At 45.4% G+C, this 24,689-nt stretch overlaps 11 protein-coding genes across 11 annotated transcripts; 6 read left to right on the top strand and 5 right to left on the bottom strand.

The window, feature by feature from the left end:
* Positions 1-4,935: 4,935 nt before the first annotated feature.
* On the bottom strand, positions 4,936-6,140 carry N7484_003756 (S-methyl-5-thioribose-1-phosphate isomerase; the record flags this gene model as incomplete). The annotated part of the gene is made up of 2 exons (XM_057114176.1): positions 4,936-5,569; positions 5,623-6,140. 2 exons carry the CDS (start codon positions 6,138-6,140, stop codon positions 4,936-4,938), a joined length of 1,152 nt encoding a protein of 383 aa, XP_056974316.1.
* A 650-nt stretch (positions 6,141-6,790) lies between these two features.
* N7484_003757 (U4/U6-U5 snRNP complex subunit LSM6) lies at positions 6,791-7,156 on the bottom strand (the record flags this gene model as incomplete). The annotated part of the gene is made up of 3 exons (XM_057114177.1): positions 6,791-6,813; positions 6,870-6,983; positions 7,051-7,156. The coding sequence occupies 3 exons, from the start codon at positions 7,154-7,156 to the stop codon at positions 6,791-6,793; spliced, it is 243 nt and encodes an 80-aa protein (XP_056974317.1).
* A 271-nt stretch (positions 7,157-7,427) lies between these two features.
* N7484_003758 (small ubiquitin-related modifier domain-containing protein) lies at positions 7,428-8,603 on the top strand (the record flags this gene model as incomplete). Its single annotated transcript, XM_057114178.1, has 1 exon — positions 7,428-8,603. One exon carries the CDS (start codon positions 7,428-7,430, stop codon positions 8,601-8,603), a length of 1,176 nt encoding a protein of 391 aa, XP_056974318.1.
* Positions 8,604-9,191: 588 nt separating this feature from the next.
* Positions 9,192-9,683, top strand: N7484_003759 (RNA methylation protein TRM112; the record flags this gene model as incomplete). Its single annotated transcript, XM_057114179.1, has 3 exons — positions 9,192-9,377; positions 9,436-9,625; positions 9,679-9,683. The coding sequence occupies 3 exons, from the start codon at positions 9,192-9,194 to the stop codon at positions 9,681-9,683; spliced, it is 381 nt and encodes a 126-aa protein (XP_056974319.1).
* Positions 9,684-10,135: 452 nt separating this feature from the next.
* set1 (histone methyltransferase SET1) lies at positions 10,136-13,777 on the bottom strand (the record flags this gene model as incomplete). Its single annotated transcript, XM_057114180.1, has 2 exons — positions 10,136-10,239; positions 10,327-13,777. The coding sequence occupies 2 exons, from the start codon at positions 13,775-13,777 to the stop codon at positions 10,136-10,138; spliced, it is 3,555 nt and encodes a 1,184-aa protein (XP_056974320.1).
* Positions 13,778-15,184: 1,407 nt separating this feature from the next.
* gfa1 (glutamine--fructose-6-phosphate transaminase (isomerizing) GFA1) lies at positions 15,185-17,634 on the top strand (the record flags this gene model as incomplete). The annotated part of the gene is made up of 6 exons (XM_057114181.1): positions 15,185-15,189; positions 15,237-15,307; positions 15,369-15,600; positions 15,704-17,097; positions 17,192-17,353; positions 17,414-17,634. The coding sequence occupies 6 exons, from the start codon at positions 15,185-15,187 to the stop codon at positions 17,632-17,634; spliced, it is 2,085 nt and encodes a 694-aa protein (XP_056974321.1).
* Positions 17,635-18,010: 376 nt separating this feature from the next.
* On the top strand, positions 18,011-18,766 carry N7484_003762 (lumazine synthase RIB4; the record flags this gene model as incomplete). The annotated part of the gene is made up of 3 exons (XM_057114182.1): positions 18,011-18,053; positions 18,118-18,283; positions 18,370-18,766. The coding sequence occupies 3 exons, from the start codon at positions 18,011-18,013 to the stop codon at positions 18,764-18,766; spliced, it is 606 nt and encodes a 201-aa protein (XP_056974322.1).
* Positions 18,767-18,899: 133 nt separating this feature from the next.
* N7484_003763 (proteasome core particle subunit alpha 7) lies at positions 18,900-20,094 on the bottom strand (the record flags this gene model as incomplete). Its single annotated transcript, XM_057114183.1, has 5 exons — positions 18,900-19,205; positions 19,274-19,600; positions 19,723-19,881; positions 19,959-20,024; positions 20,092-20,094. 5 exons carry the CDS (start codon positions 20,092-20,094, stop codon positions 18,900-18,902), a joined length of 861 nt encoding a protein of 286 aa, XP_056974323.1.
* Positions 20,095-20,566: 472 nt separating this feature from the next.
* On the top strand, positions 20,567-21,356 carry N7484_003764 (uncharacterized protein; the record flags this gene model as incomplete). Its single annotated transcript, XM_057114184.1, has 2 exons — positions 20,567-20,665; positions 20,742-21,356. The coding sequence occupies 2 exons, from the start codon at positions 20,567-20,569 to the stop codon at positions 21,354-21,356; spliced, it is 714 nt and encodes a 237-aa protein (XP_056974324.1).
* A 473-nt stretch (positions 21,357-21,829) lies between these two features.
* Positions 21,830-22,153, bottom strand: N7484_003765 (mating alpha-pheromone PpgA; the record flags this gene model as incomplete). Its single annotated transcript, XM_057114185.1, has 1 exon — positions 21,830-22,153. The coding sequence occupies one exon, from the start codon at positions 22,151-22,153 to the stop codon at positions 21,830-21,832; it is 324 nt and encodes a 107-aa protein (XP_056974325.1).
* Positions 22,154-23,058: 905 nt separating this feature from the next.
* On the top strand, positions 23,059-24,455 carry N7484_003766 (isocitrate dehydrogenase (NAD(+)) IDH1; the record flags this gene model as incomplete). Its single annotated transcript, XM_057114186.1, has 4 exons — positions 23,059-23,088; positions 23,151-23,208; positions 23,321-23,395; positions 23,464-24,455. The coding sequence occupies 4 exons, from the start codon at positions 23,059-23,061 to the stop codon at positions 24,453-24,455; spliced, it is 1,155 nt and encodes a 384-aa protein (XP_056974326.1).
* Between the last annotated feature and the right edge of the window lie 234 nt (positions 24,456-24,689).

Genomic DNA, 24,689 nt, shown 5'->3' on the forward strand with positions numbered 1-24,689 from the left:
TGTAGATTAGATATCTTATTAAAGATAGATAAAGTAATATAATAAGAATCTAATTCTTGATATCTAATTTATTAGATAATTAAAAATTAACTTAAAACTAATTTTAAATTATAGACTAAAAAGCTTAGATAATTAAAGTATAACTTTAGACGTTTTTTAAACTTATAAGATATTATATCTTTTTCTTCTGTATTGAATGAAAGTTTTATATTATCTTTTATACTCCTTATCTATTTTTCTTAAATTCTAAGTATGAAGAACGGGTAGAAGTATAATCTTATATATATAGTAATACTATAATCTAAATCAAAATATCTAAATTAGGAGTAGATTTAATATAGTAGTCTTACTAAGAGCTTTTTTAATAACTCCTATAAAGAGCTAAAAAGTAAGGCTTTTATAGCATAGAGGTTATTCTACTCCTAACCTAATATTTAGTATGGTAGATAATCGACTAGTTTATTATCTTACTAAAGAGAATTAACTAATTTATAAAGTTTAGATTGAATTATAAGGTAGAGCTTAGGAGTTCCTTAGTAGTTTTATTATTATTAAAGAGATATATAATAATAAAGATTTTATGATCTTAGAATCTATCTTACTATTACATTTTCTATTTATTTAGACTTTACTATTATATCTCTTTACTAGATCTCGTAAACCCTAACATTTTTTAAGAAATCCTTATACTGATATTATCTTATTAAGCTAGACTATAATTATATATCTATATAATAACTATAACGAATAAATTCATTATTAAATTAAATAATTTATAGTCTTAAGAATAGAGAAAATAGGAAAAACGAAAAAGGAAAAAGGTCTTAAATCTAAATAGAATACACTATCTAGTTAAAAGTTTTTCTCTAGATTAATTTCTAGGCCTACCTACCTTATTAATTATATATATTCACTAAATAGTTCACTATACCACTATATCTTACTAGAAATTTATACTAAAATTTAAATTTTTAGGTATAGTATTACTCACTATAATTCTAGTATATACCCCAAAAGGTACTATAAAATACTAATATATCTTCCTCTTTAAATAAGCTATAGATATAGCCTAAGAAGTCATTATTTTAATAATATATAAAGGTTATTAAAGGGGTCAAAAAGCTTAGTGAATACCTCGGTGGGTCCTCTAGATTTATATATAAACTTTTAAACCCCTCTATCGTCACTAAAAAGCTATATGGATCATCAATTTATCTTCTTAAAATACTTCTCTATAGTCACGGATTAAAGTAAAACTTTTTTGAAGCGAGCCCGCTTAATACTAAGTGGTACATGCCTTCCTAAAAGTTCCTTATTGGGTTGACCCTACTGGACCTGCTCCTGGGGAAATACTTATAGTCCCTATTATAATTCAACTCTCTTTATAAGATTTAAAAATAAATAGAATAAATAGTAAATTTATTTTTAAGTATTAATTTTTAGATTATCTATAAAAATTTAACTATATAATGAAACTTAAAATATAAGACTATAATATATTTACCCTTTTATATTCTTAATAAAAATCAAAAATAAGTTTATATACATTACTTATCTTTACAAAGAATTTAATAGTAAATTCTTAAATATTATACGTTTCTGGAGTATTTAGATTTTGAATTATATTTATTATATAAGATATATATTAGTTATATAAAGAGCTTAAGTAGTTAACGAAAGGTATATTATAAAATTATATATATCTTTATCTATTAATTTTCCCTCAAGATTCTTAAGGCTAAGAAAATTACTATAAGTAAAAGATTAAGCCTTCTTTTATAGCTTAGCTATTAGAGTAGGAAGAAACTTATAATAATATGATAAATAATTAGAACATAGTATATTATTAAGATAAATATAGATAAAGATAAATCTTATAAATTTAGTGTGACTCTTAAGTAGGATAATCTCATCCTTATATTATTTCTTTTATCTTAGTTCTTTTCTAAAAGGCCTAATTTAGCTTAAAATAACTATATAGCCTTAGTTATCTTATTTTATTCTCAATAGAACTAGTAATATATTACCCTACTAATTTTAGATTAAATCTAACTAATTAAGAAATATATATATGAAATATAAGATACCTATAAGTATTAAATGAAATACATAAATCAAGGAGAGAATATTATATAATATCATTATATATAAGTGAAGAATTCTAGGAAAAATAAAGGATAAAAGTAAGTACCTAGGAGAAAATATAAAGACTCTATTCTTTAATAGGTTTCTAGTTCTTTTCTACTTATTATAAATAAGAAGACAAAAGTTAATTATATAGATAAACTCTTAAACTTGAATTCTTGATCATTTTGATAGAAGATCGATTATATGATTAACTATAACCTGGATATTGTAATATCTATTATCATAACTTATTATTTATTTAAATAGTAGCTTTTAGTTCTTTATCAATAGATTTGTAATAATTTTCAAATTTAAATTAGATAGATCTATAAGTATCTTATTACTTACTAATAATACTTCTAACTCTTCTAATTTATGTCTTCTAAGAGTTAAAAAGTAACAATTTTGAATTTTGTATTAATTATTAAAGAAAACTTAATAATCTCTTGATTAATAATTGATATCTTAATTTTAGAGGAATTAAGATATATATTAAAGTCTTACATCTCTTAAGGCCTAATATAAAAGAAAGATAAATATATTTACTTGATTATAACTAAATCATAGAGTTATTAAATATAAATCATTATTTAAGACTAGGTTTAAAGTCTATTGTTATCTAATTTTTATCCTAAAGAATATCTTTTAATCATAGTAATTTCCTTTATTTAGTAAATTTCCTGCCTTAATATTCATATATTTTTACATAATATAGTAAGTCTTTAGAACTATATTTCATAAATTTCATAATATTTTACTCTTGAAATTTCCCTAAAATAAATAATAGTTAAATCATATTAGACTATGAGTTCTATATAATTCAATTCTATTTTGTATATCTTAATAGTAAATTTTACTTATTATTAAAGTATTATTAGATTATATTAATATTTATATGAATTATCTATATATTTACCAAAGTTATAAAATAATTAGTTGAAATAAACTTTTTAGCTTTTTTTATCTTAGAAAGGATATAATATTTAGAACTTTACTTTATTAATATATTTTCAATCTTATTAAAGAGTCCTATGAAAAGAAGATGATTTTATATTTTTGGATATATCGTATAGATAAAAGCTTAATATTAGAGCTATATAATCTTGATATAGTAACTCAGAATTATGATAGCCTTAATTCCCCCTTGATTTATATATATTTTTTTAGACTTATAGTAAAGTAAATGATAAATTAAATCTTCTCTATGATATTATATCTCCATCTCCCTTATATAATCTATTTTTATTATTAGCTTACTAGAATATTTAGAAATATTCTCTATTCTTTTTCTTTCTTTTTTATATTCTATATATTTCTATCTCTATAATAAACTAACTAGAAGTTTTAATACTCTATTCTTTAGAGTAGTACGAGGTAATATTATTATAATATTTCTTATAATTCTTCTTTAGTCATTTATTAGAACAGTGGTGCTGTTCTAGGGGTGTTATGGATAAGAGTGATAGTGCAAATATACTGCGGAGGTAATATGTGGAACTGGAGGTCTGGATTGATTGTAATATAATCGCTGGGGAACTCCTGAGTTCTGCCCCGCGCTTCTATTTAAGTGCGAGTCTTAGATAATATCCATAAGTAAATATGCTAGTCTAGATCTATCTTATGCTGTAGGCCTTGTGTAGGCTTTATGCAGTTGTTCTGTTCATGCTGCGTCTTTGCCTTAGTCTCTTGGCGCTTATCTTCATTTCCGCTTATGGCAGCACTGCTGTTGTGCTGCGGGAGTCCTTCTTCTTATGTGGGACATAACATCATTCTATAGTTAGTATTTTAGTTATTATAGGATCCACTAGTAAATACTAGGTAGTTCGGTTGAGAAATAATACAAAATATGATTAAAGCTTATATATCTTAAGCTACAACCAATCATTATCCTCAAGAATTGAGTATTTAGTTCTTATCAAGCCTTGTTACTATGATACTATCTATATACGTTCTTACTAATATACAAACCATATTTGCTTACAGCACGAATATAGAAGCCTAGTAGTAAGATTATAAGGGCATAAAAGCCCCAGAGATGTATCAATTTTTTTTAGCGTTTATAAATATAATCACTATATTAGTACCAAATTACCAATTCCCCTGTGGCGTACCTAATACGCTGCTTCTCCATCATCACTCTTATCTTTATCCTCTCAGACCTCTCTAGGACCCCAATTATAGAAAATTTACTATGAATGTTAGGGTGTCCCGCTCGCCTATGAATTATATTAGTTGGCAACTAGTCATGGTCACCTAGATCGCTTACGTTATCTATTACCACCATCCGCAGGCGGCAGGCTAAGACTACACGTGATATTCCGAAATAGAATAACCGGCCACCGCTTTGTAGGTCAAAACCCCGCGCATGGCTAAGCTAACCCCTAAGGCCTTATTACCACTTGATATGACCACCGACACCGACCATGTCTGCAATTAATACGCCCGATCTAGAACTTGCTAAGGTAGGAACTGATTTTCCCACATATATATTATTTTACTATACTTGAGGTTTTATCATGACATAGCCTCTGATCTTAACTATAACGCCTCCAGTGCTGCAATATACTGACCTTCGGTAGGCACTTGCAGAAATCTCTAAGTATATCAACACGTTATTATTATGGCCATGATGAAAGATTGCCTAACGTTTCGACACTAGAGGTGAAATGACAGCAACGGCATTGGAAAACCACCTCGATGCCCTTGAATGCAAAATGGATGAGCTCCTGGCCGCTTTCGAAGGAAAAGAAACGCCACAGGATCTTGCCACAAAAGAACATGGGACTACGAACGGCGAAGATGGTCATCTCAAACCCGAGAGGTTGAATCGTTGAACAGGATGGCCATATTGAACTGGCCAGCAGGGCCTTTCTCGACCACGCCAACTTCTGTGATGATCCCATCTATCAAAGCCGCAGGAGTTATATCAAATGCAGGATTCCAGACGCCAATACCTGGTGCAGCGATACGGACGGTATCTAAGACCATACTACCTGCAGCCTCAGCCCCGTCTCTAGGGCCCTTGATACTTGTTACCTCAGTCTCTGGGCGTTGTTCGATGATAATATCACTCCCGGACCTTGTTGCCATGTCGATGGTTGTAAGGGGTGCGGCCACCAGGAACTTGACACCATGATGCTTGGCCAAAACAGCCAACCCATATGTGCCAATCTTATTGGCCGTATCTCCGTTGGCTGCAACTCGGTCTGCTCCGACCACAATAGCACCCACCCCTGCGCTTGCATCAGCCAGCAATGCGGCCGCCATAGAGTCCGTGATCAACGTGGCAGGAATACGATCATGAACCAATTCAAATGCCGTTAAACGAGATCCTTGATTGTAAGGTCTTGTCTCTGTACAGTAGGCATGTCGTAGCACATTCCTGGACGACAGCGAGCGGATCACCCCTAACGCAGTGCCATATCCAGAGGTGGCCAGGGACCTAATTTTATCGTCGTTAGTCAGAAGAATGCATATAGCAACAGTCATACCTACCCGGTGTTGCAGTGGGTGAGAACTGAGACAGTGTCGGTCTTGGTGGCATTGGCCATGATCCATTCCGCCCCGTGATGTCCAATGCGTTGGTTATCCTCCAGATCCTTTCCCAGCATGTCCTCGGCGGCTCGAATGAATGAAGCGACTACTGTGGGACCAGTGGCCCCCGGTTGCATTGCCTGGGTTGTCACAAGAGTTTCCAATTTGTGAGCAGCGTCGCTCAGGTTGACGGCGGTAGGCCGGCTCGTCACCAGATAATCCAACTTCGCCACGATTAAGCTTCGTGTCTCCTCTGGTGACTCGGCAATTTTACCCGCTGTGCGAAGCAAATAGAGTTCCGAAGACAGAGCGAGCATCGCCACGATAGCAATGGCGGGGGCGCCTCGCACCTTCATCTCCTTAATGGCATTCCAACCATCCTCTGCAGACTGAATGGAGATATATTTTTCCACAAATGGTAGCTGTAGCTGATCGAGGATTTCCAGGTTACCCTGGTTGTATTTAATTGCCTGGAGCATGATGACTTTTTTTCTGGATGGTGCGGGGGTTGTTGAGGGGTTTTTTTGTCTTGCTCAGATCTCTGTCGGAAGGCTTGTCTGAGGCTTACCTAACCAGTCCACTGACGGAGTTCTCTACTCTCGACTTCTTCCAGGATACACCATACATGGTCCAAAGTTTAGGATATTTGAATCAAGGGGCAAAGCGGAAAGCCAAAATCCAATTGCGGCCCTAAGACTCTAGTCATATATTTTGAGTCCATATGAATACTATCTCTCCCCGCGCAAAATGAGGGGGCCAATATTTGACATCCCATAGATCACAAAGCCGAGCATATCATTTTCTGTGGGCCTCATGTCATCAGGGCCTCGAGATTCTCATTGTATGTCGCAGGAAAGTCATTAACACACTGCGGGAGACTTTTCACATTCAAGCGGTGGGAAGGGAGTCGCAGAAAAATGGATAGATTAGGGACAGTCAGAGGAGTTTCATTATTAAGAGGAAAGGCATAGATGATTTTGACATCCAGTTATGGAGATAGGCCTCATAACAGATATGCAATGAGCTGGAAGCAACAGATATAGCGTTACCGGAGCGTGACGTGATGCTGATATTTCTTGGACAACCAGCCTCTTCCGTGGACCCGAAGAGGTAATTGATCCAACCCCATTTAACTCGCAGAGATGTAGAGCACTATTTCTTTCAGTGAGATTTGCAACATGAAAGGACTGGGGATGATGATCTCGAACCATTGTTTCCTCGTACGAAAGCATCGCCATAGTTGCGGCGCAGCTTTCCGTTTACAAACTCCTCGGTCTTTTCAAGCGCAATGTTCATATAGCCATCCACAGACTGAAGCTCCCCTGGAAAAAAAGTTAGGAAAATCCGGCCTTTAAAGATGGAGGCAGAGGGGAGCGGAAAGGTAAATACCCTTGTAAACCACGCCGGAGTTGAGTTTCACGATGACCGGAGCGCCGATAATCTCGCCGAGGAAGGCTGATGGATCCTTCCCCTCGGAGGTTGAACCGTTCTCCATGACGACTGTGGGTAAACTATCATTCAAGGTATCAGTTGGGAAGCTAGGAGAGTGAGCTCAGGATTGACATACAGCGAAGCGGAGTGTTCAAGAGACAAGGTATTATTACATCGTCACCTTCTAGTCGCACCGGAAAAGCCCCACGAAAGCGGTGAGAGGGATCGTCTCAAGCTCCCCGCCTGAGCCTTGGAACTTTTGCAAGTCTGATCACGCTCGTCTTCATGCCCTTCTCACTTTGCAAAGCCTTGGATGACGTTGGTTCTCGGTAAAGATGCGATCCTTCTTTAACAAGCCCTCATGGGCAGCCAAAGGAGGCGGCACTACCAATGAATTCTATCGACGGTCTGAACAAACCTACTCCGATATTATCGCGGCGAATCGAGAGGCACACAAAAAACCTAAGAATCCCCCGGAAGCAGATGAAAACAGCAGCATTATCCACAATGAAGTAACTGAGCGCGTCAAGCGCCCTCGCCTATCGCGCGAACAAAACAAGGATGCAGTTACTGCTTCTTCTGTGCCACTTGACGAACAGGACAATCTAAAAGAAGATCTCTCACTTTCGGCTTGCCCCGAAGAGTTACCCAATGCGCCAGTGACACCGCACCATGAAGAGCATGGATACTCCAGAGTACTTACTTCAAATATATCGGATCGTTGCTCTACATACACCCTGCCAATGAACTATGCAGACCAGCCTGCACCGGCCAATTCCGCAGCTCACTCAGCTGCCGGAGGTAATGGCAACACTTGTTCAGCTTTATCTTCGCTCCGCAAGTCCCCCCAGCTCCTCAAGCCATCCGAACGCCCAGCGGAAGATCCAGTCGTGCAGATTCTCATCACTTCTGAAATCCCAAACACCAAACCGCTGCTCGTCCACCGAAAAATGTCGCAGGGGCTTCGGGAAGTGCGTTTAGAATGGTGCAAACGGCAAGGACTCACAACGGGGGCAAATTCACCTGTTTATCTAACCTGGCGAGATCGACGGCTATTTGATGTGACAACATGCAGGACCTTGGGAATCAAAACAGAAATTGACAGCCAGACGTCTTTGCAAATGCATGATGATCTTCTTACAGGCCCAAAAGAATTGCGAATTCATATAAAGGCCGTGACAGACGACCCTCTTCTGCTCAGCCGGTCTCGCTCTTCTTCGGAGGTGGGCCAACCATCTCCATCTCCATTGAGCCCCAGCAATCAACCAAATCAGGAAAATGAACCGATGAAATTGACTTTCCGCAGCCCCGGGCTGAGCGACTTGAAGATCAAGGCAAGACCCAAGACACGGGTGTCTAAACTTATATCCGTATTTCGAGATAATCAGCAACTCTCAGCGGATCAAGAGGTATCTCTTGTATTTGACGGAGATCTTTTAGACCCCAGTACTTGTCTTGGCGACTACGATATTGCAGATCTTGATTTGGTGGACGTGCAGATCAAATCATGAATCTAGTCATCGGGGCTAGGCGCCTGGTTCGAGAAAAAGTAGGTCCAGAAATCCTTAACGGAGAACACTTGACAAGGGCAAGGCCCCCGAGCACCGATCAATTTGGCAGGAAATAGCGCTTGAAGCACTTTGGACATGGTCGGCTTGCGTTCACGGTCTTGCCTCTTCCCTTCCCCCTTTTCGAAGCTTCTCTCAGCCTTTTCTTTCTATATATTTGCAGTATGCATTCAGGATCCCTCAGAATTTCACAACCCACCAAATGCTCTTTGATAACTTCTTGATCCCTGAATTCACATCTACCTGCTTGAAGCTCTACACTTGTGAGTCTGTAGATATGTTAACGATAAGATCACCTGACCTAAGTGGGGGCGGTGGGGTTTTTTTTTTCTGTCTGCGCTTGATCAACTTATACGTCAATATCCTATCCGACTGCCATTGTAGCAAGCTCCAGTTATTTGATCGTATAGACTTCTTACAGAAAGACTGGAAACACTCCCTTGGCTGGTCGTCATCAACCGTCGGTATAAAACCCAATCTCAAGCACCGTCAAACAACCTCCGGGAAGCACGCCGATCAGACAACGGAAATATGAAGGTCATCACCGCGAATTTCGTGACCTGTGCAGTCAAGGAATGCAAGACATCCCTGAGTTCTTTTCCTTTGCACTTTCACGATGCCGAGCTGGAGATGCAGGAGCTCGAATTCCAGCCAGAGTTCATTCGAAATGTGATTCCCCGCATTGATTGGGAGGGACTTCGAGTGACAGCGAATGAGGTATTCTGCTCCAAGAAAGGATGCTCTAGAGGGAAGCTCGCTGACATCTTGATTGTAGCTCGGATTTCCTAGTCTACCAGAGTCTAAACCAGAAGGCCAGGCACTCGGTGACGAACAGACCTTGAAAGACCTGCACCGACTGCTGTTAGAAACCCAAGTCATGGAGGGCAAACTGATCTGTGGGAACTGTGGGCATGAGTACGTGATAAAGGAGGGAATCGCCAATTTCCTTCTCCCAAGCCACCTAGGTAGGACCCTATCTTTCCTTGACTTCATTGTAAATACTCATGGTGATATGCAGTCTGAGTCTTGATACGACATGGCCAATCTACCAGCCAATCCTTTGATACCCCACTCAGAAGCAAAAAATAGAAAAGCGAAAGGCCCTCGCCCAAAACCGCTTTCATTTATTATGAACTACATCGATACCCCGAAAGAGTTCGCTGTCTCCCGAGGTCATAACCAGGAGTCATGAGTTAATCAGCACCGGCTTCAATAATGAGAGTCGCAGGATCTGATGAGTATGAGAACCATAAGAGCATTTTGAATTGTGGAAGATAAATGCCATAAGAAGTTCCTAAAATCTAAAGTATTGTACAAAAGGGTTTTGAGTCACGCTTCGAATCACGCTTCGAATCACGACTGGGTTGGTTTTTTGAAGAGAAAAAAAAACTGCCCGGGTGCCCCCGTTTCAAACACCAACCAAACCAACGCCGTAAAGATAAGAAAAGAACCTGGTCCTGTGGTTGTAAGATCTCCTAATTGAGGAATCCTTTGCAGCCAGTTGAGCCGCAAAGACAAGGAATACGGTCGTCACTGCCCCATTCTCGTTCAAATTTGTAGTCGTACGTGAGCTCCTCATCTAGTCAAGTAATTAGCAGTGTATTCCAACACTAGAGAGCAAGAAGAGATAAAAAAGACCGGGGAATGACATCTACGTAGTGCGTACCTCGTTCAATATCCCGAAGTGCATAGATCACGATCCGCTTACTCCCATCGACTTTGATGATTTTAGCGGTGCAATTGGGAGTGCAGCTATGATTGATAAAACGTGCGATACCACCTCGTTTGGTGGCATCAATGACCGTGTTCTCATCAATTCGGAAGAGATAACTGCTGCCGATTCCACTCTTGAGATATCGTCTTTCTCTCATGTCGGCGACCTGCTGCCGGACTTTCTCACCCACGTATTCAATGATCATGTCATTCGCTGAAATATCCTCCTCTGCATACAAGCCCCAGTTGTGAATGGCAGATCGAGCAAAGCGAACTGGCTTCTTGCGTTTCTTCAGTTGATTGAATCGAAGAACGTCGCCCTCACCACTGGAAGTGGGAAGAGCTTGCTTCTGTGCATTGATGTCCGCGATGAGTCGGCGATTGTTGACGCGAGTTGATCGTGAAGTTGATTTGGAGATGGTCTTTGCAGCGGCAATTCTCGCAGCTTCAGCAGCAGCAGCTTGAGGATCAGCCTTGGCTTTCGCCTCGCGTTCCTCGCGGGCTTTCTGGACCTTAATCCTATGAGGCAGATATTTTGATTTCTCCGACTCCAGAATTTTCTTTCGACCTTCGGTCCGGGCAGCGCCTGTCGGGTTGAAGACATAGTAGCCAGTGATGCCAATCGCATCGCGAGTTGGTCCTCTGGGCTCTCGCTGATTGAGAGCCTTGATCTCCTTTTGTCGCCAAGCCCATGCTGCAAGATTCCCGACATTGGATGCAACCTGATCGAGCAACATTTCCTGCAGGAACCGCATATCTTCCTCATCCTTGACCAAGCGCTGCCAACCATCCAAGTCCAAGATGATTGCTTCATCATCTTCCACTGTCGCGCGTGGTTCATGTTTAGATACTCCCCATTGAATCTCAGCCCCAGGTTTGTCAATGGCCTTGGGTTCCCAGGTATCATCTTCATCTGAAGTATCGTCAGGGACGGTTTCTTCTGGAACAAGGTCGGCGTCTTGTTCCTTGATGGGTTCATCATGCATCGGTAATGCAATATGAGAATCAGTCTTGATTGCAGTAGAAGACCCAGTAGTGTCGCCTGCAATCGCCCGCTCCGGCTCAATGCTGGAAAGCTCATCATCTTGTCGTTGACGCTTGCGTGCATCGGTCTCTCTGGGGATTCGCTTTCTTTTCAGCGTGGAAGAAGACAGCGCTTCCAAGTCATGGACGAATCCGTCGCTGGTTTTTTCTGTTTCGTCCGTTTCATCAGCTACTTGGGCGCTACTCTCGGCAAACGACCCCACTGCATCCGATTGGTATTGCTCGTCTGGTTCAGATGCCGATACAGAGCTTGCTCGACTCGCTGGACGGCTGCTTCTCTCGTCAGTATCTCGAGTGAGCGGTGTGCGTTGCTCGTCGTCTGAATCCTCGTCGTCATGCAATTCCTGCAGGCGATGATACAAAGGTCGAATTTCTCTTTTTCGAAGAGGCTGTCGGCGCCGCTCATCCACAAATGCAGCTCCAGCCCGGTCGGACCGATGGGCTTTGCGAATGCGTGGTAGGGCCAGCACACTGAGGTTGGTGGTCCGGAATGGGTCTTGTCCATGGGACAACTCAGACCGTGAGTCTGGAGTCCCTAGAGTACTATCCGCGCCGATTCGGAAAGCCAGCTGCTTCGTGCCCTCTGGACCAGGAATCCCCAATCTTTCCCTCCTGGCAGCATGCTTACTGGGATCGAGATAATCATACAGGGCCGGAGCAGCAACGCGCGACTTGACATCCTCGAGAAGTTTGTCTCTAAGATCTCGAATGATGATAGACAACACTTCCCGGCAGGGATCCAAGTTGGCAGCCCGATATTTCTTTTCCTCTTCGATGTCCAGCTCAGCCTCTTTCTTGAGTCTAGCCTTCTGGGCCTTCTCTTGTTCTTCGGCTCGGAGGCGTTCCGGACTTGGGCTGCGAACGTGATTGGGGTTCCCGTAAGGCTGACTTTCCATGTTCATGATGTAGGTGAACAAAGGCTGCATGTGGCATAATCGAAAGCAACGCTCTGTTTCCTCCTCGCCGCGCCGGGAGTTCTCAAAGATGATGTAGTAGCCGGTCTTGTCACAGCGAATGGTTTTGTAGCCAAACAACTTGAGTCGTTTACTCAAATGTGGGAGAGTAGAACTGAGGACTGGAACATAACAATGCGCTATGAATATGTAAGGATCACGTTTGATCTGATTCAACACGGGTGTCTCTTCGACCAGAGATTGTGGCCCGCTGGGCCCCGAAGGAATGTTCGGCCCCCGGGGAATAGCGACCCCGGGACGAAGGGCGGACCTCCCAGAGGGACCTTTCGGCGCTGTCGGAGGGGGTTCATTCTTCTTGGAGTCCACCTTTGTTTCGAGCGTGACGATGGGTTGGGAAGCCAAGCGCTGTGACTCTATCTCTTTTGCGGCCATGCGCTCAGAATTGACTCCCTCGCGATCCATATCAACCCGAATCCTTCGAGTCCCAATGCGTTGTTCCTTCTTGCATTCATAGTACGCGCGCCTTGCCGCACTAGATGCCGAGACGGGTTTACCACCACGAAACGCTGGGCTGTCTTTGTATTTGACAGAGCAGATGCCAAGAAATCGACCTGTAATGGGGTTGGTGCGGTTGTTTATCTCCGCAATCTCACCAAAGCTTGAGAAGAGAGCACTGATGGGAGCGACCGGGGTCAGGGGATCGAAGTTCCAGACCACCACCTGTATGGGAGGACCAGGGCCGACGTTGGTTGCGGCGTCGTACGGCCATGGCTTCAAGATGTACGGGGCAATTCGACATTTGCGCTTTGGCCCACAGGATCCCCGGGGGTAGTTAGAGATGGCCAGACGGGGATCAGCCGGAGTGGCTTGGTTATTGGCAAGAATCTCCATATACTCAAGTTTCCGTCGTTTGTCTTTTGACGAACGTTTTTCGAGTTCAGGATCGTAGACCACCCGATGACCCTTGACCACGTTTTCCGGGCGAATTTGAGGTTGGCCGGTTGGAGGTGTATGGATGGGAGTCAGGGAGGCTTTAATCGGGTCCTCGCTGGGCTTGTCACTGCTTTCTGAGGTCTTCCCCTCCGCTATCTTCGGCTGCGGGCTCGTCGCTTTGCAAGGTGGAGATGATTCCACGTTGGTGAGAGGCGTCAAGGTATCGATAGGTGGACAGACGGTGGCAATTGGCGGGGGCAATATTGCATTCGCTTCTCCTGGTGCAGTACATTCACTTCCTTGGATGTCAGAGGCTGGTTGGGTCGTGTATCGCTCCGCAGCCGGCATATCAGATGCCCCACCGGGAGAAGCGGAGGAGACTGTAAGAGTAGCAGTCGCCTCCGGAACATCTGGACCTTTCCCTCGGCGGTCCCCTGACCTGAAGCGCTTCTGCTGCAGGACCGACGGAGCCGTGGGAAAGAAGTCCGCAAAACCGGCCGAGGCGCGTGACATGATGAGAGGTGGCTACACGCCTAAGACGACCGCGCGATCACCAAGCAGCATCCTTGACGATGGAAGAGCTAGAGAGTCGCAAAGGAAACAGCTGTGGAGCAACAAGGAGAAAACAAGACCCGGGAGCGACTCTGGTGGAGCAACGGACAACGTCTGAAGTGGTCTCGCGCGAGCCCGAGAGTTTTGCAAGGAGCGAAACGCGACCGAATGGGGAAGCGGTCAACGAGTGGGGATGTAATTGAAGATGATTGTTAGGCGGTGAGAAATGCAGGGACAAAAAGAAAAGGTCACGTGGAATGACAACAAGCGTGATCTCAGATCCAGTACTGAACCTAGTATTTCACACGTATTCGTACAAGATAGTACATTTCATACGCCTCATCCCAGTGCATATATCATGTACCTAACTGTATGTATGCGTCTTCAAACAATACGGGAGAAATATCATCTGTTTGGGGCAAGTTCCTCCTTCCTAGTTCTTGAGGGGGTAAATTTTTGATAATAGACATATCATACGTACCCGGATATTTGACCCATAAACCATCATTTCGATAATGAATGATTAAGTTGACAAGCAGAACCAAAAATAAAAAAGGGAGCAATAAGAAATTTAACTCCAGGTACCATACGCCACGGCCAAGTGTGGCGATGGGGCTCAGCATGGTAAAAATAGTATCGTTACGGGTAGCTCTGAGACCTGGGATGGGTCCCGAGCTACTTATGTTATGTTTTTTTTAGTGCATATGATCCACCGATCCATGAAGAATCGTACAACTGGTGCTCAGAAAGAATATAGGGGCATTATTGTTTTAATTGATCATCTAAAATCTTTTGGTACCCTAAGCCTGACATGTATGTATTCACTTTCAGGTACCGACCGCCATCAAGGTGTGTTGCCGGGGGGGGGGAGGAGACGGAAGCCGAAACACCACAAAAATGAACTTCGATCTGTTTCCCCACTCCGAACAATAACAGCTGGAGAATGAACTGATCATGAATTGGTTTTTTCTTAATAATTATTATTTTCATTTGGCCGAGTAATCACTGATTTTCCATATGTCTGTTTGTCTTTCTTTTTCTGTCCATTTCCTCCCCTGATATATGGTAAACAAGAGTGGAGCCAAGCCATTCCATGGAAAAGCCTGGAGTGAGACATCGAGCGCATTGGCCCAGTAGCTTCCCTACGGTGGAGTGCAAAATAATAAATAAGCTAATAATAATCATACCGCCCCTCCCTTGTCCCCCTCTATAAATACGAATTTCCAGCTTCCCTGCCAACTTTCTAATTCCCAATTCTCCTCTACTCCTACCTCTCTCTACACACACACACATACACACACATCTACACCCACCTTACCTTACAGCTTCTTAATCTTATTTCTTCCTCTCTGTACTACTTTGCCCATCATGTGGTATGTGGCCTTCCCCCTCTCGAGAAATCATTGCTCACAACTTCTAGTGGAATCTTTGGCTACATTAACTACCTCGTCGAGCGGGATCGTGAGTTCATTATCAATACTCTTCTCAATGGTAAGTGGCACCAATTCTATGTCAACCCCACCTCCTTTACTTAGCTAACAAATCTCTCCAGGGTTGTCCCGCCTGGAGTACCGGGGTTACGATTCGGCCGGTATGGCCGTGGATGGTGACAAGAAGAACGAGGTTTGCGCCTTCAAGGAGGTAGGAAAGGTCGCCAAGTTGCGGGAGCTCATTGCCGAGAGCAAGCCCGACATGACCAAGACCTTTGAATCGCATGCCGGTATTTCTCACACCCGTTGGGCCACCCACGGCACCCCCTCCCGCCAGAACTGCCACCCCCACCGGTAAGTTGAATCTGATGTTTTAACCACGTCCCCCCTAAGAAAAGTCAAACCTCTCTTCCTGATGAAATTGACTAACCCCCCCTTCTTTTTTCTTACCGGGCAGATCCGATCAGACCTGGGAATTCGCCGTGGTTCACAATGGAATTATTACCAACTACAAGGAATTAAAGGCCCTGCTAGAGTCCAAGGGCTTCCGCTTCGAGACTGAGACGGATACTGAATGTATCGCCAAGCTCGCTAAATACCTCTATGACCAACACCCCGATATTGACTTCACTGTTTTGGCCAAGGCCGTCATCAAGGAGCTCGAAGGTGCTTTCGGTCTGTTGCTCAAGTCCGTCCACTACCCCCATGAGGTCATTGCTGCCCGCAAGGGTTCACCATTGGTCATTGGTGTGAGAACCTCGAAGAAGATGAAGGTGGACTTTGTCGATGTGGAATTTTCGGAAGAGGGTGCTCTTCCTGCGGAGCAGGCCTCCCAGAATGCCGCAATCAAGAAGTCTGCCACCAGCCTCCTAGCTCCCCCAGACAAGTCCCTCCTGCACCGCTCCCAGTCGCGGGCTTTCCTCTCCGATGACGGTATCCCCCAGCCCGCCGAATTCTTCCTCTCCTCAGACCCTTCCGCTATCGTGGAGCACACCAAGAAGGTGCTATATCTGGAAGATGATGACATTGCCCATATCCATGAAGGCCAACTGAACATCCACCGCCTAAGCAAGGATGATGGTACTTCCAATGTCCGCGCCATTCAGACCATTGAGTTGGAGCTGCAGGAGATCATGAAGGGCAAGTTTGACCACTTCATGCAGAAGGAGATCTTCGAGCAGCCAGAGTCAGTGGTCAACACCATGCGTGGCCGCTTGGATGCCGTCAACAAGAAGGTCACGCTGGGTGGTCTCCGTCAATACATTTCCACAATTCGTCGCTGCCGTCGCATCATTTTCATTGCGTGCGGTACCAGCTACCATTCATGTATGGCCGTGCGTGGAGTGTTTGAGGAACTGACAGAGATTCCCATTGCCGTCGAGCTGGCCTCCGACTTCCTTGATCGCCAGGCGCCGGTCTTCCGTGATGATACCTGTGTGTTTGTTTCCCAGTCCGGTGAGACTGCAGACTCGCTGATGGCCCTGCGCTACTGTCTGGAGCGTGGTGCCCTGACTGTGGGTATCGTGAACGTTGTTGGATCCTCGATCTCTCTTCTCACTCACTGTGGTGTTCACATTAACGCTGGTCCTGAGATTGGTGTGGCTTCTACCAAGGCCTACACTTCTCAGTTCGTTGCCATGGTCATGTTTGCCTTGTCCCTCAGTGAGGACCGTGCCTCCAAGCAAAAGAGACGGGAGGAGATTGTCGAGGGTCTCGGCAAGGTTTCGGAGCAGTTCCGGGAGATCTTGAAGCTCAACGAGCCCATCAAGGAGATGTGCGCCAAGTTCTTCAAGGACCAGAAAAGTCTGCTTCTGTTGGGCCGTGGTGCCCAGTTCCCTACTGCCCTCGAGGGTGAGTGTTTCCTTTTCCTCACTTCTTTTTTTTTTTTTTTTTTTTTTTTTTTTTTTTGGTGGATTCCAAAGCGATGCTAACAAATGTTATATAGGTGCGCTTAAGATCAAGGAGATATCTTACCTTCATTGTGAGGCTGTTATGTCTGGTGAATTGAAGCACGGCGTCTTGGCCTTGGTCGACGAGAACCTGCCTATCATTATGATCCTTACTCGTGACAACCTGTTCACCAAGTCTCTGAACGCCTATCAACAAGGTGAGTGATGACTCTATTAATTTCTATTTTGATCCCAGACCCTAACGAATGAACGTCTAGTCATTGCCCGCGGTGGCCGTCCCATTGTGATCTGCAACCAGGATGACCCTGAGTTCTCATCTGCATTGACCGAGAAGATTGTTGTCCCTAAGACTGTGGATTGCCTCCAGGGTCTCTTGAACGTGATTCCTTTGCAGCTCATCTCTTACTGGCTGGCTGTTGGTGAGGGATTGAACGTGGACTTCCCCCGCAACCTGGCCAAATCGGTCACTGTTGAGTAAAAGACATTGAGATGGGAATGGGTGGGGGTGTTTCCTTTTACAGAGGGTTTGGAGTAGGACAACGATCATGATATTTTCTTTTAGGGTGTTTTGCCTGTCTCTTGCTCTCCAATTTTTAAGGGGTGTTCTTTTTAAGTTTCAGGAGAATGGAATCAATTACAACATCTTATCTGTAATTCCTGTGTTGTACGTAGTCCTGTCTTCGGTAGCACATTCCGCCTTTCCCGCCAGAAATGGGGCAAATGCGGGACCGATGGTTGCGTCGCGAATTGAAACCTCGAACTTTAAAACTCTCGAGCTCTCGAAACCCTCACTGGTTCATACAGTTCGCTTCCCCTTTGTCTTGTCCATTTCGTACAATCTCTTTTCTCTACAAATGTCTCCCATTAAGGGCCCTGGGGCTGCGCAGAGCCATGACGGTATGCAATTCACCCCCACCTTCAGTGACACACGGAAGAGACCCCTCCCTGATTCCCGAGTTAGGCTCCGGACTGCGTGTTGCAATTATCCACGCGCGGTGGAATGCAACCATTATTGACCAGCTGGTGGCTGGGGCCAAGAAGAGCTTGCTGGCTGGCGGCGTGACCGAGGATAACATTACCGTCCAGACTGTTCCTGGCAGTTACGAATTGCCTCTTGGTGTGCAACGGTAAGATTAGCCCCCCCCTCCCAATCCCCTTGTCCTGTTCTTTCGAGATTCCGCTCATACTTGCCTCTTTGTTTTTGCTTGCACAGCCTATATGCTGCCTCCCAGGTCCAGGCGAGCTCCTCCGGCGAGGGCATCAGTGCCACCGATCTCTTGTCAGCCTCCACCTCTGATCTGAACAAATCGACCACCGTTTCATCCAAGAAGCCCTTTGATGCCATCATTGCAATTGGCGTTCTCATTAAGGGTGCTACCATGCACTTTGAATACATTGCGGACGCCGTGAGCCACGGTCTGATGCGAGTTCAACTGGATTCCGGCATTCCGGTCATCTTTGGTTTATTGACCGTTCTGACCGAGGAGCAGGGCTTGGAGCGAGCAGGACTTGGCAACAGTGGGATGCACAACCACGGCGAAGATTGGGGTAGTGCCGCTGTTGAGCTGGGTGTGAAGAGACGCGATTGGTCGGAGGGCAAGATTTTGTAAAGAAATGAAAAAACAACCCGGACATAAACAAAAACACCCTGAGTTCTTATGTGGGTTCTGTGATTGCAAATTATGAGGTCAAAATCGCGGAGAAGCATCAAATTAAATATGCACTGCCAGATCTATTGCTGTTTCATTCCTCCATTTGCTCCTCTTCATCCTCGCCCTCGAGTGCCCGGTGCGCAAATCGCTCTGCTTCTTCACGGACTTCCTTAGGCACTTCCTCGTGGCGACCCTTGGTGGGACCATCGAGTGAGCTAATCCACGACATCTCCAGTTCAAACTCCTTGTCCTTGCTATCTTCATGGGCAACGTAAATGATACGGGCAGCTTCTTTCACACCTTCCAGTAGAGACAGCTTGCCAGAGGTTAGATCTAATTTCTCCAGCTCGGCCTTCGCGGCCTGTCGGCCTTTGCCAGTGGCGGCGCCATAGTAGCCCTATTGTTGTTAGCCCCCCTGGAATAGAAAAGAAAAGAATGAAAGACAAAGATCGGGTTCAAACATACCCAATAGAGCCCACTGGGTTCAATCATGTACAGACCAGGCCCACCAGCTGGGGCACCCTCGACCTTTCCACCGGAACCTGACTTGGGACCGTTGCCCACTTCGCCATCGACCGCCAGCTCCGCTTCACAGTCCCATCCACCGACGATAGAAGTCACGCCGAACGGCCGTACACTGGAGTAGAGAGTGTACGCTTGTACATAACCACCCAGACGGTTTGCGAGTGCTGAGGTAGGGATGGGGGCTTTGTATGTACCTCTCCAAGAGGATGCTTCGTCTCGAGCTCTGGAAACAAAGTGACGACCGTCTGGTACAAGTCCGGCGGACACCTAGATTGTCAAGAGACCGTTGGTTAGACATCGATAAAGATAATTCATGATCTGAGCCGGTGACGGCCAAATTCCAAGATGTTGGGATAATGGGGGGCTGAGAAGGGTGAGGTTCAGCTTACAATGCCAACGTGGCGATCCACCGTCGCGATCCTCTTATTCGATCCGGGTTTTAGGAGCTTGCTGGTGATGATTTTCTCCACAGCTAGCACCACACCATCTTTGCATCTGATGCCGATAGCTGTTCCTCCATTCTCCACAGCCTTGACAGCATATTCCACCTGTGGGGGTTGGTCAGTGGTGATAGGTCCCTCCAGATGATCGATCCTTGGATTCGGTTCGAGTTTCTCGGTCGTACCTGGAAATTGCGGCCATCTGGTGAGAAGACCGAGTTGGAGAGATCGTAACCCGTACCGATTGACGTCTAATCAAATGTTAGCTCTCTGTAGACGACAGATCATTCATTTTGAAGAATAAGATAACAAACTCACCATGATTGATGTGTGAGATTGCAGCTATTTTTCAAGGTGAGAAAATTCCAGGGAAACAAGAGGTTGGATGGAGAGGACGAGCTTGCCTGGCCTTGGTGACCTCGTTCGGGGAAGGTCCAGAGAGCTGCGTCACGGGAGTTGCCTGGATCACGTGACCATCGACTTGGATGTAATTTTGAAATATCCGGTATATATTACGGGGCTTTTGCAGCCCAAACTTGACTCGCGTAGTCCAGGGTTTGGGCATCACAGGATCTCCCTGATATATTATACTGGTGCGGCGCTTCTGTCCTCTTTTGACTCTTGATATTCTCATCTCTAAGTTGTTGGCTCTTGGTTTTCCATTTGACCTGATCCTTGGTCTTTTATACCCCTATTCTATCCTCCTTGATTGGTCGCACTCTTGTGACTATATACAAAACCTCATATAACCCTTCCCCACCCTCCAAGCATACATACGATTCGACTTCAGATTATGTCATCCTCCATTCTCCATCAGTGTCCATTCTGTGGTCATGTCTCTGATATTTCTCTTTCCTTGGCTGCATTCATTGAGAACCCACACTGTATTCAGGTATATACTTTAATCTACGCTAGTTCTACTACTGTCGTGTCACACCCTGACAAGCGGGGGATTCCCTTGTTCTTAGTGCGGCCTATCAGTCTCTGAAAGCAACGGAAAGCTGCAAGACGAGCTAGCGGCTTTGTTTGATCGACAAATGGCCATAGACTCATCGCCTCAGCCTCAACACCTTTCCTACAGCATCTCACAGCACTATCACCATTCCACCCACGTAGCTCCTTCCCCGAAACCTCCACCCCAAGCCCACACAGATCCGACCCCAATAGAGATCCTACAGCATCATGGCCTCGATCCTTCGGATATGCTACCCCGCCAACTGGACTTATTCCAAAACGCAGATGCCGAACAGAGACAACGCTTGATCCAGACGTGGCAGCTCTACGCCAGATCCCCCGGTGAATCGGCAAATTCGGATGCAACACTTACTATGGAAGGTCTTCAGATGGATGATCCCAAAGCACAGGCAGAACCTTACATGGTTTCGGGCTATCAGACACACTCGCAGTCCGCGGAACCTACCACGGGACAGCCGTATACATCGGCAACCGATCCAGTATATAAGACTCAGCACTGGTGGGAAATGGCTCAAACCGAGCCCATGGAGTCACAGTACGGGGAATTTCAAGCGAGGAAGCAATATGAGACAGGCAGTGATTTTGCTCAGCGGTCTTTGTTTCATTAGAACCAGACCAGAACCCCAGTCTACTTCCTATAGATCAGAATAATAACTGATTCATCAAAAACAGAGTTAGGAACATACACGATGAAAAAGGAATAGATGAGAACGTCTTCCAGGGCTATTGTATTGCTATCTAAGCAGTGTCATACATAAATAGTTTTTTTTTTTTCATTTATTTTTTCAGGTTTCTCAGTTCCTTTCAAGCTTCAGCAACGAAAAAGCACAATCCATGGCCAGGATAAAATGAGTGTTCGCCATGAATGTCGTGTCCTCCACATCAGTTGAGTTACTCCGAGAACCGTGGCCGGTTTGATTCCAGAATGTAGTCGAATGTAGCACATATCATGTTGGAATTGTAGTCATGTAGACCGGACATTGGGGAGCATTTCAAGGCGTGTGAGGCTCCACAGGACTATAGTTTTATCAGTAAGGAGGCATCGCCAGACTTAGTAAGAGGGGACGCCAGCCTATTACCTTTACTCCTCATCCTCCTCAAGGGCAGCCATAGCCTCAGCGAGGGCATCAGCAGAGCGCTTGACCTCATCGACGGCATCGGTGGCACGCTTGACCTTGAAGCAGGGCTGGCCAGGGTGAGAGCACCAACGGGACATGGCCTCAGGCTGAGCCTCAGCCATGGCCTCGGCAAGGGCCTCGGCAGAGCGCTTGACCTCGGAGGAGATGTCAGTTGTACGCTTCATCTTATAGCAGGGCTGGCCAGGGTGAGAACACCAGCGCGACATGGCCGCGGACGGAGCAGCCGAAGCGGCGAGCAGAGCGAGGGTAACGGCAAGAAGCTTCATGACGGAGAAAGTATGTAGTCACAAAAGCGAATTGGAATTGGAATCAATTGAAATAGTAGTAAGACGTTGAGAGAATGAGACGATGAGTGTGAACAAGAATCAACCAGACGACGTGAGCACCCCGAATTTATACCTGAAGGTTCGAGGCTCCCACTTCGCCCAAGGGTATTGAATGTTTTCCATTCTGCATGAGGCTCTTCAAAGAATGGGGAGCACCGAGTGGAGATGGCGTCTATTGAGACCCAAGTTGGGATTTGGAGTGCATTGAATCGGCTTTTCTTAGTTGCCCAGGGGAGGCTTGGATAGGTAGCCTAAGGACTCTTCTCGAGTCTAAGATTATGATTTTCTTTCATTCACTTTGAAGTTAGAAGATGTCCCGTGTAGGCTTATTTTGGGGGAGGGGGCGAAGTGGAGTTTCGTCTTTCTTGAAGGGATTCGGCATGCCCAATCAGGCCTATCGTGTGGAGTGCGACATTAAAGAATCAAGTCCCCAAAAAAAAAAAAAAAAAAAAGAAAAGGAAGCTTGCGAGGGACAAGAGTGACCGCAAGTGTAGTTCAATAAGAAGACAAAAGGAGAGTGGATGATGGGATGGCCGGATTGGGTGATCAATAGAGAGTACGAAACATGGAAATACAAACATCGAAAACATCCCTGAAACACAGATACATCGCTCCCTCATACTAATACTATGACAGTGGGATGTACTGAGATAAGATCGGGCCGGGGTCGCTCAGTGTCGCGCGATACCAGATGCCGAGCCCATCCGGGGCCCGTTTTTCCGTCCCTTTCTTTCTTTTCCAACCTCCAAATTCCCTTTCCCCACTCCATACTTGTTCACCGAGACATTTTTGAAAAGGGTGAAAAATTCCAATTCCTCTCCCCAAAGGAAATCGCCTAATACAATATGTTCTCTCGATCGGCTCAACCTGCCCGGGTTCGTTTTCAGCGCCCTTCTGACCCCCTGCGCGCAAAAACCAAGCTAACCTCCAAACGCAGACCCTGCTTCGCAGCGCCTCCGTGGCCCCGTCTGTCGCTCGCTCAATCCCTTCTCGATGTACGCTATGATCCCAGACCCTCTACCCCACTTCTATGAATGGAGAAGAAAGAACTTTGCATTGCGCCCTCTCCAAATATCATTGATGGATTGTGCAGCTAACTCCTACCAGCCTTCGCCAGCGTTCAGTCCGACATCTTCAAGCCCACCAAGTACGGCGGAAAGTACACTGTCACTCTTATTCCCGGTATGCTTGCTCGCATTTAGTTTGTCTTGCGGTTTGCACCGGCAGATTGGTCGCTAATGGATCACTAGGTGACGGAATTGGTGCTGAGGTTGCTGAGTCGGTCAAGACCATCTTCAAGGCCGATAATGTGCCCATTGAGTGGGAGCAGGTCGATGTGAGCGGTGTGGACACCGGCAACAAGCACTCGGAGGAGCTGTTCAAGGAATCCCTGGCCTCCCTCAAGCGCAACAAGCTGGGTCTGAAGGGTATTCTCCACACCCCGGTGGAGCGCTCCGGTCACCAGTCCTTCAATGTCGCTCTCCGCCAGGAGCTTGACATCTACGCCTCGATCTCCTTGATCAAGAACATTCCTGGATACCAGACTCGCCACAAGGATGTTGATCTCTGTATCATTCGTGAGAACACCGAGGGTGAGTACTCCGGCCTGGAGCACCAGTCCGTCCAGGGCGTGGTTGAGTCTCTTAAGATTATTACTCGCGCCAAGTCCGAGCGCATCGCCAAGTTTGCCTTCAGCTTCGCTCTTGCCAACAACCGCAAGAAGGTGACCTGCATCCACAAGGCCAACATTATGAAGCTTGCCGACGGTCTCTTCCGCAGCACTTTCCACAAGGTCGCTGAGAACTACCCCACCCTGGAGGTTAACGACATGATTGTCGATAACGCCTCCATGCAGGCGGTTTCCCGTCCCCAGCAGTTCGACGTCATGGTCATGCCTAACCTATACGGTGGTATCCTCTCCAACGTCGGTGCTGCCCTCGTTGGTGGCCCCGGCGTTGTTCCCGGTTGCAACATGGGCCGTGATGTCGCCGTGTTCGAGCCTGGTTGCCGTCACGTTGGTCTTGACATCAAGGGCAAGGACCAGGCCAACCCCAGCGCCATGATCCTGTCTGGCTCCATGCTCCTTCGTCACCTTGGTCTTGATGACCACGCCAATCGCATCTCCAAGGCTGTCTACGATGTGATCGGTGAGGGTCAGACCCGAACCCGCGATATGGGTGGTCAGGCTACCACTCACGAGTTCACCCGGGCTGTTCTGGACAAGATGGAGGCGGCTCTGTAAATTTCTTTTGTCTTCTTGGAAACCCCTCCTGCCTTCCATGATCCCCCGCTACGCTACGACCGGGGATGACTTCTTGACTGGCTCGGAAACCCGGGCCAGCTGGGGTGATCCTCCATTATGTATTATCTTTCATTCTATTTAGCTCGCCATGTCCTCGCAAGTTATAGCAATAGACACTTTTTTGGATTCCTCAGAATACTTCTACTCTTGGCAGGAAATGTAGATACATATTTT

The sequence above is a fragment of the Penicillium longicatenatum genome, assembly GCF_028827895.1.
Source record: "Penicillium longicatenatum strain IBT 33135 chromosome Unknown contig_2_segment0_segment0, whole genome shotgun sequence".
Classification (NCBI taxonomy): Eukaryota; Fungi; Ascomycota; class Eurotiomycetes; order Eurotiales; family Aspergillaceae; genus Penicillium; species Penicillium longicatenatum.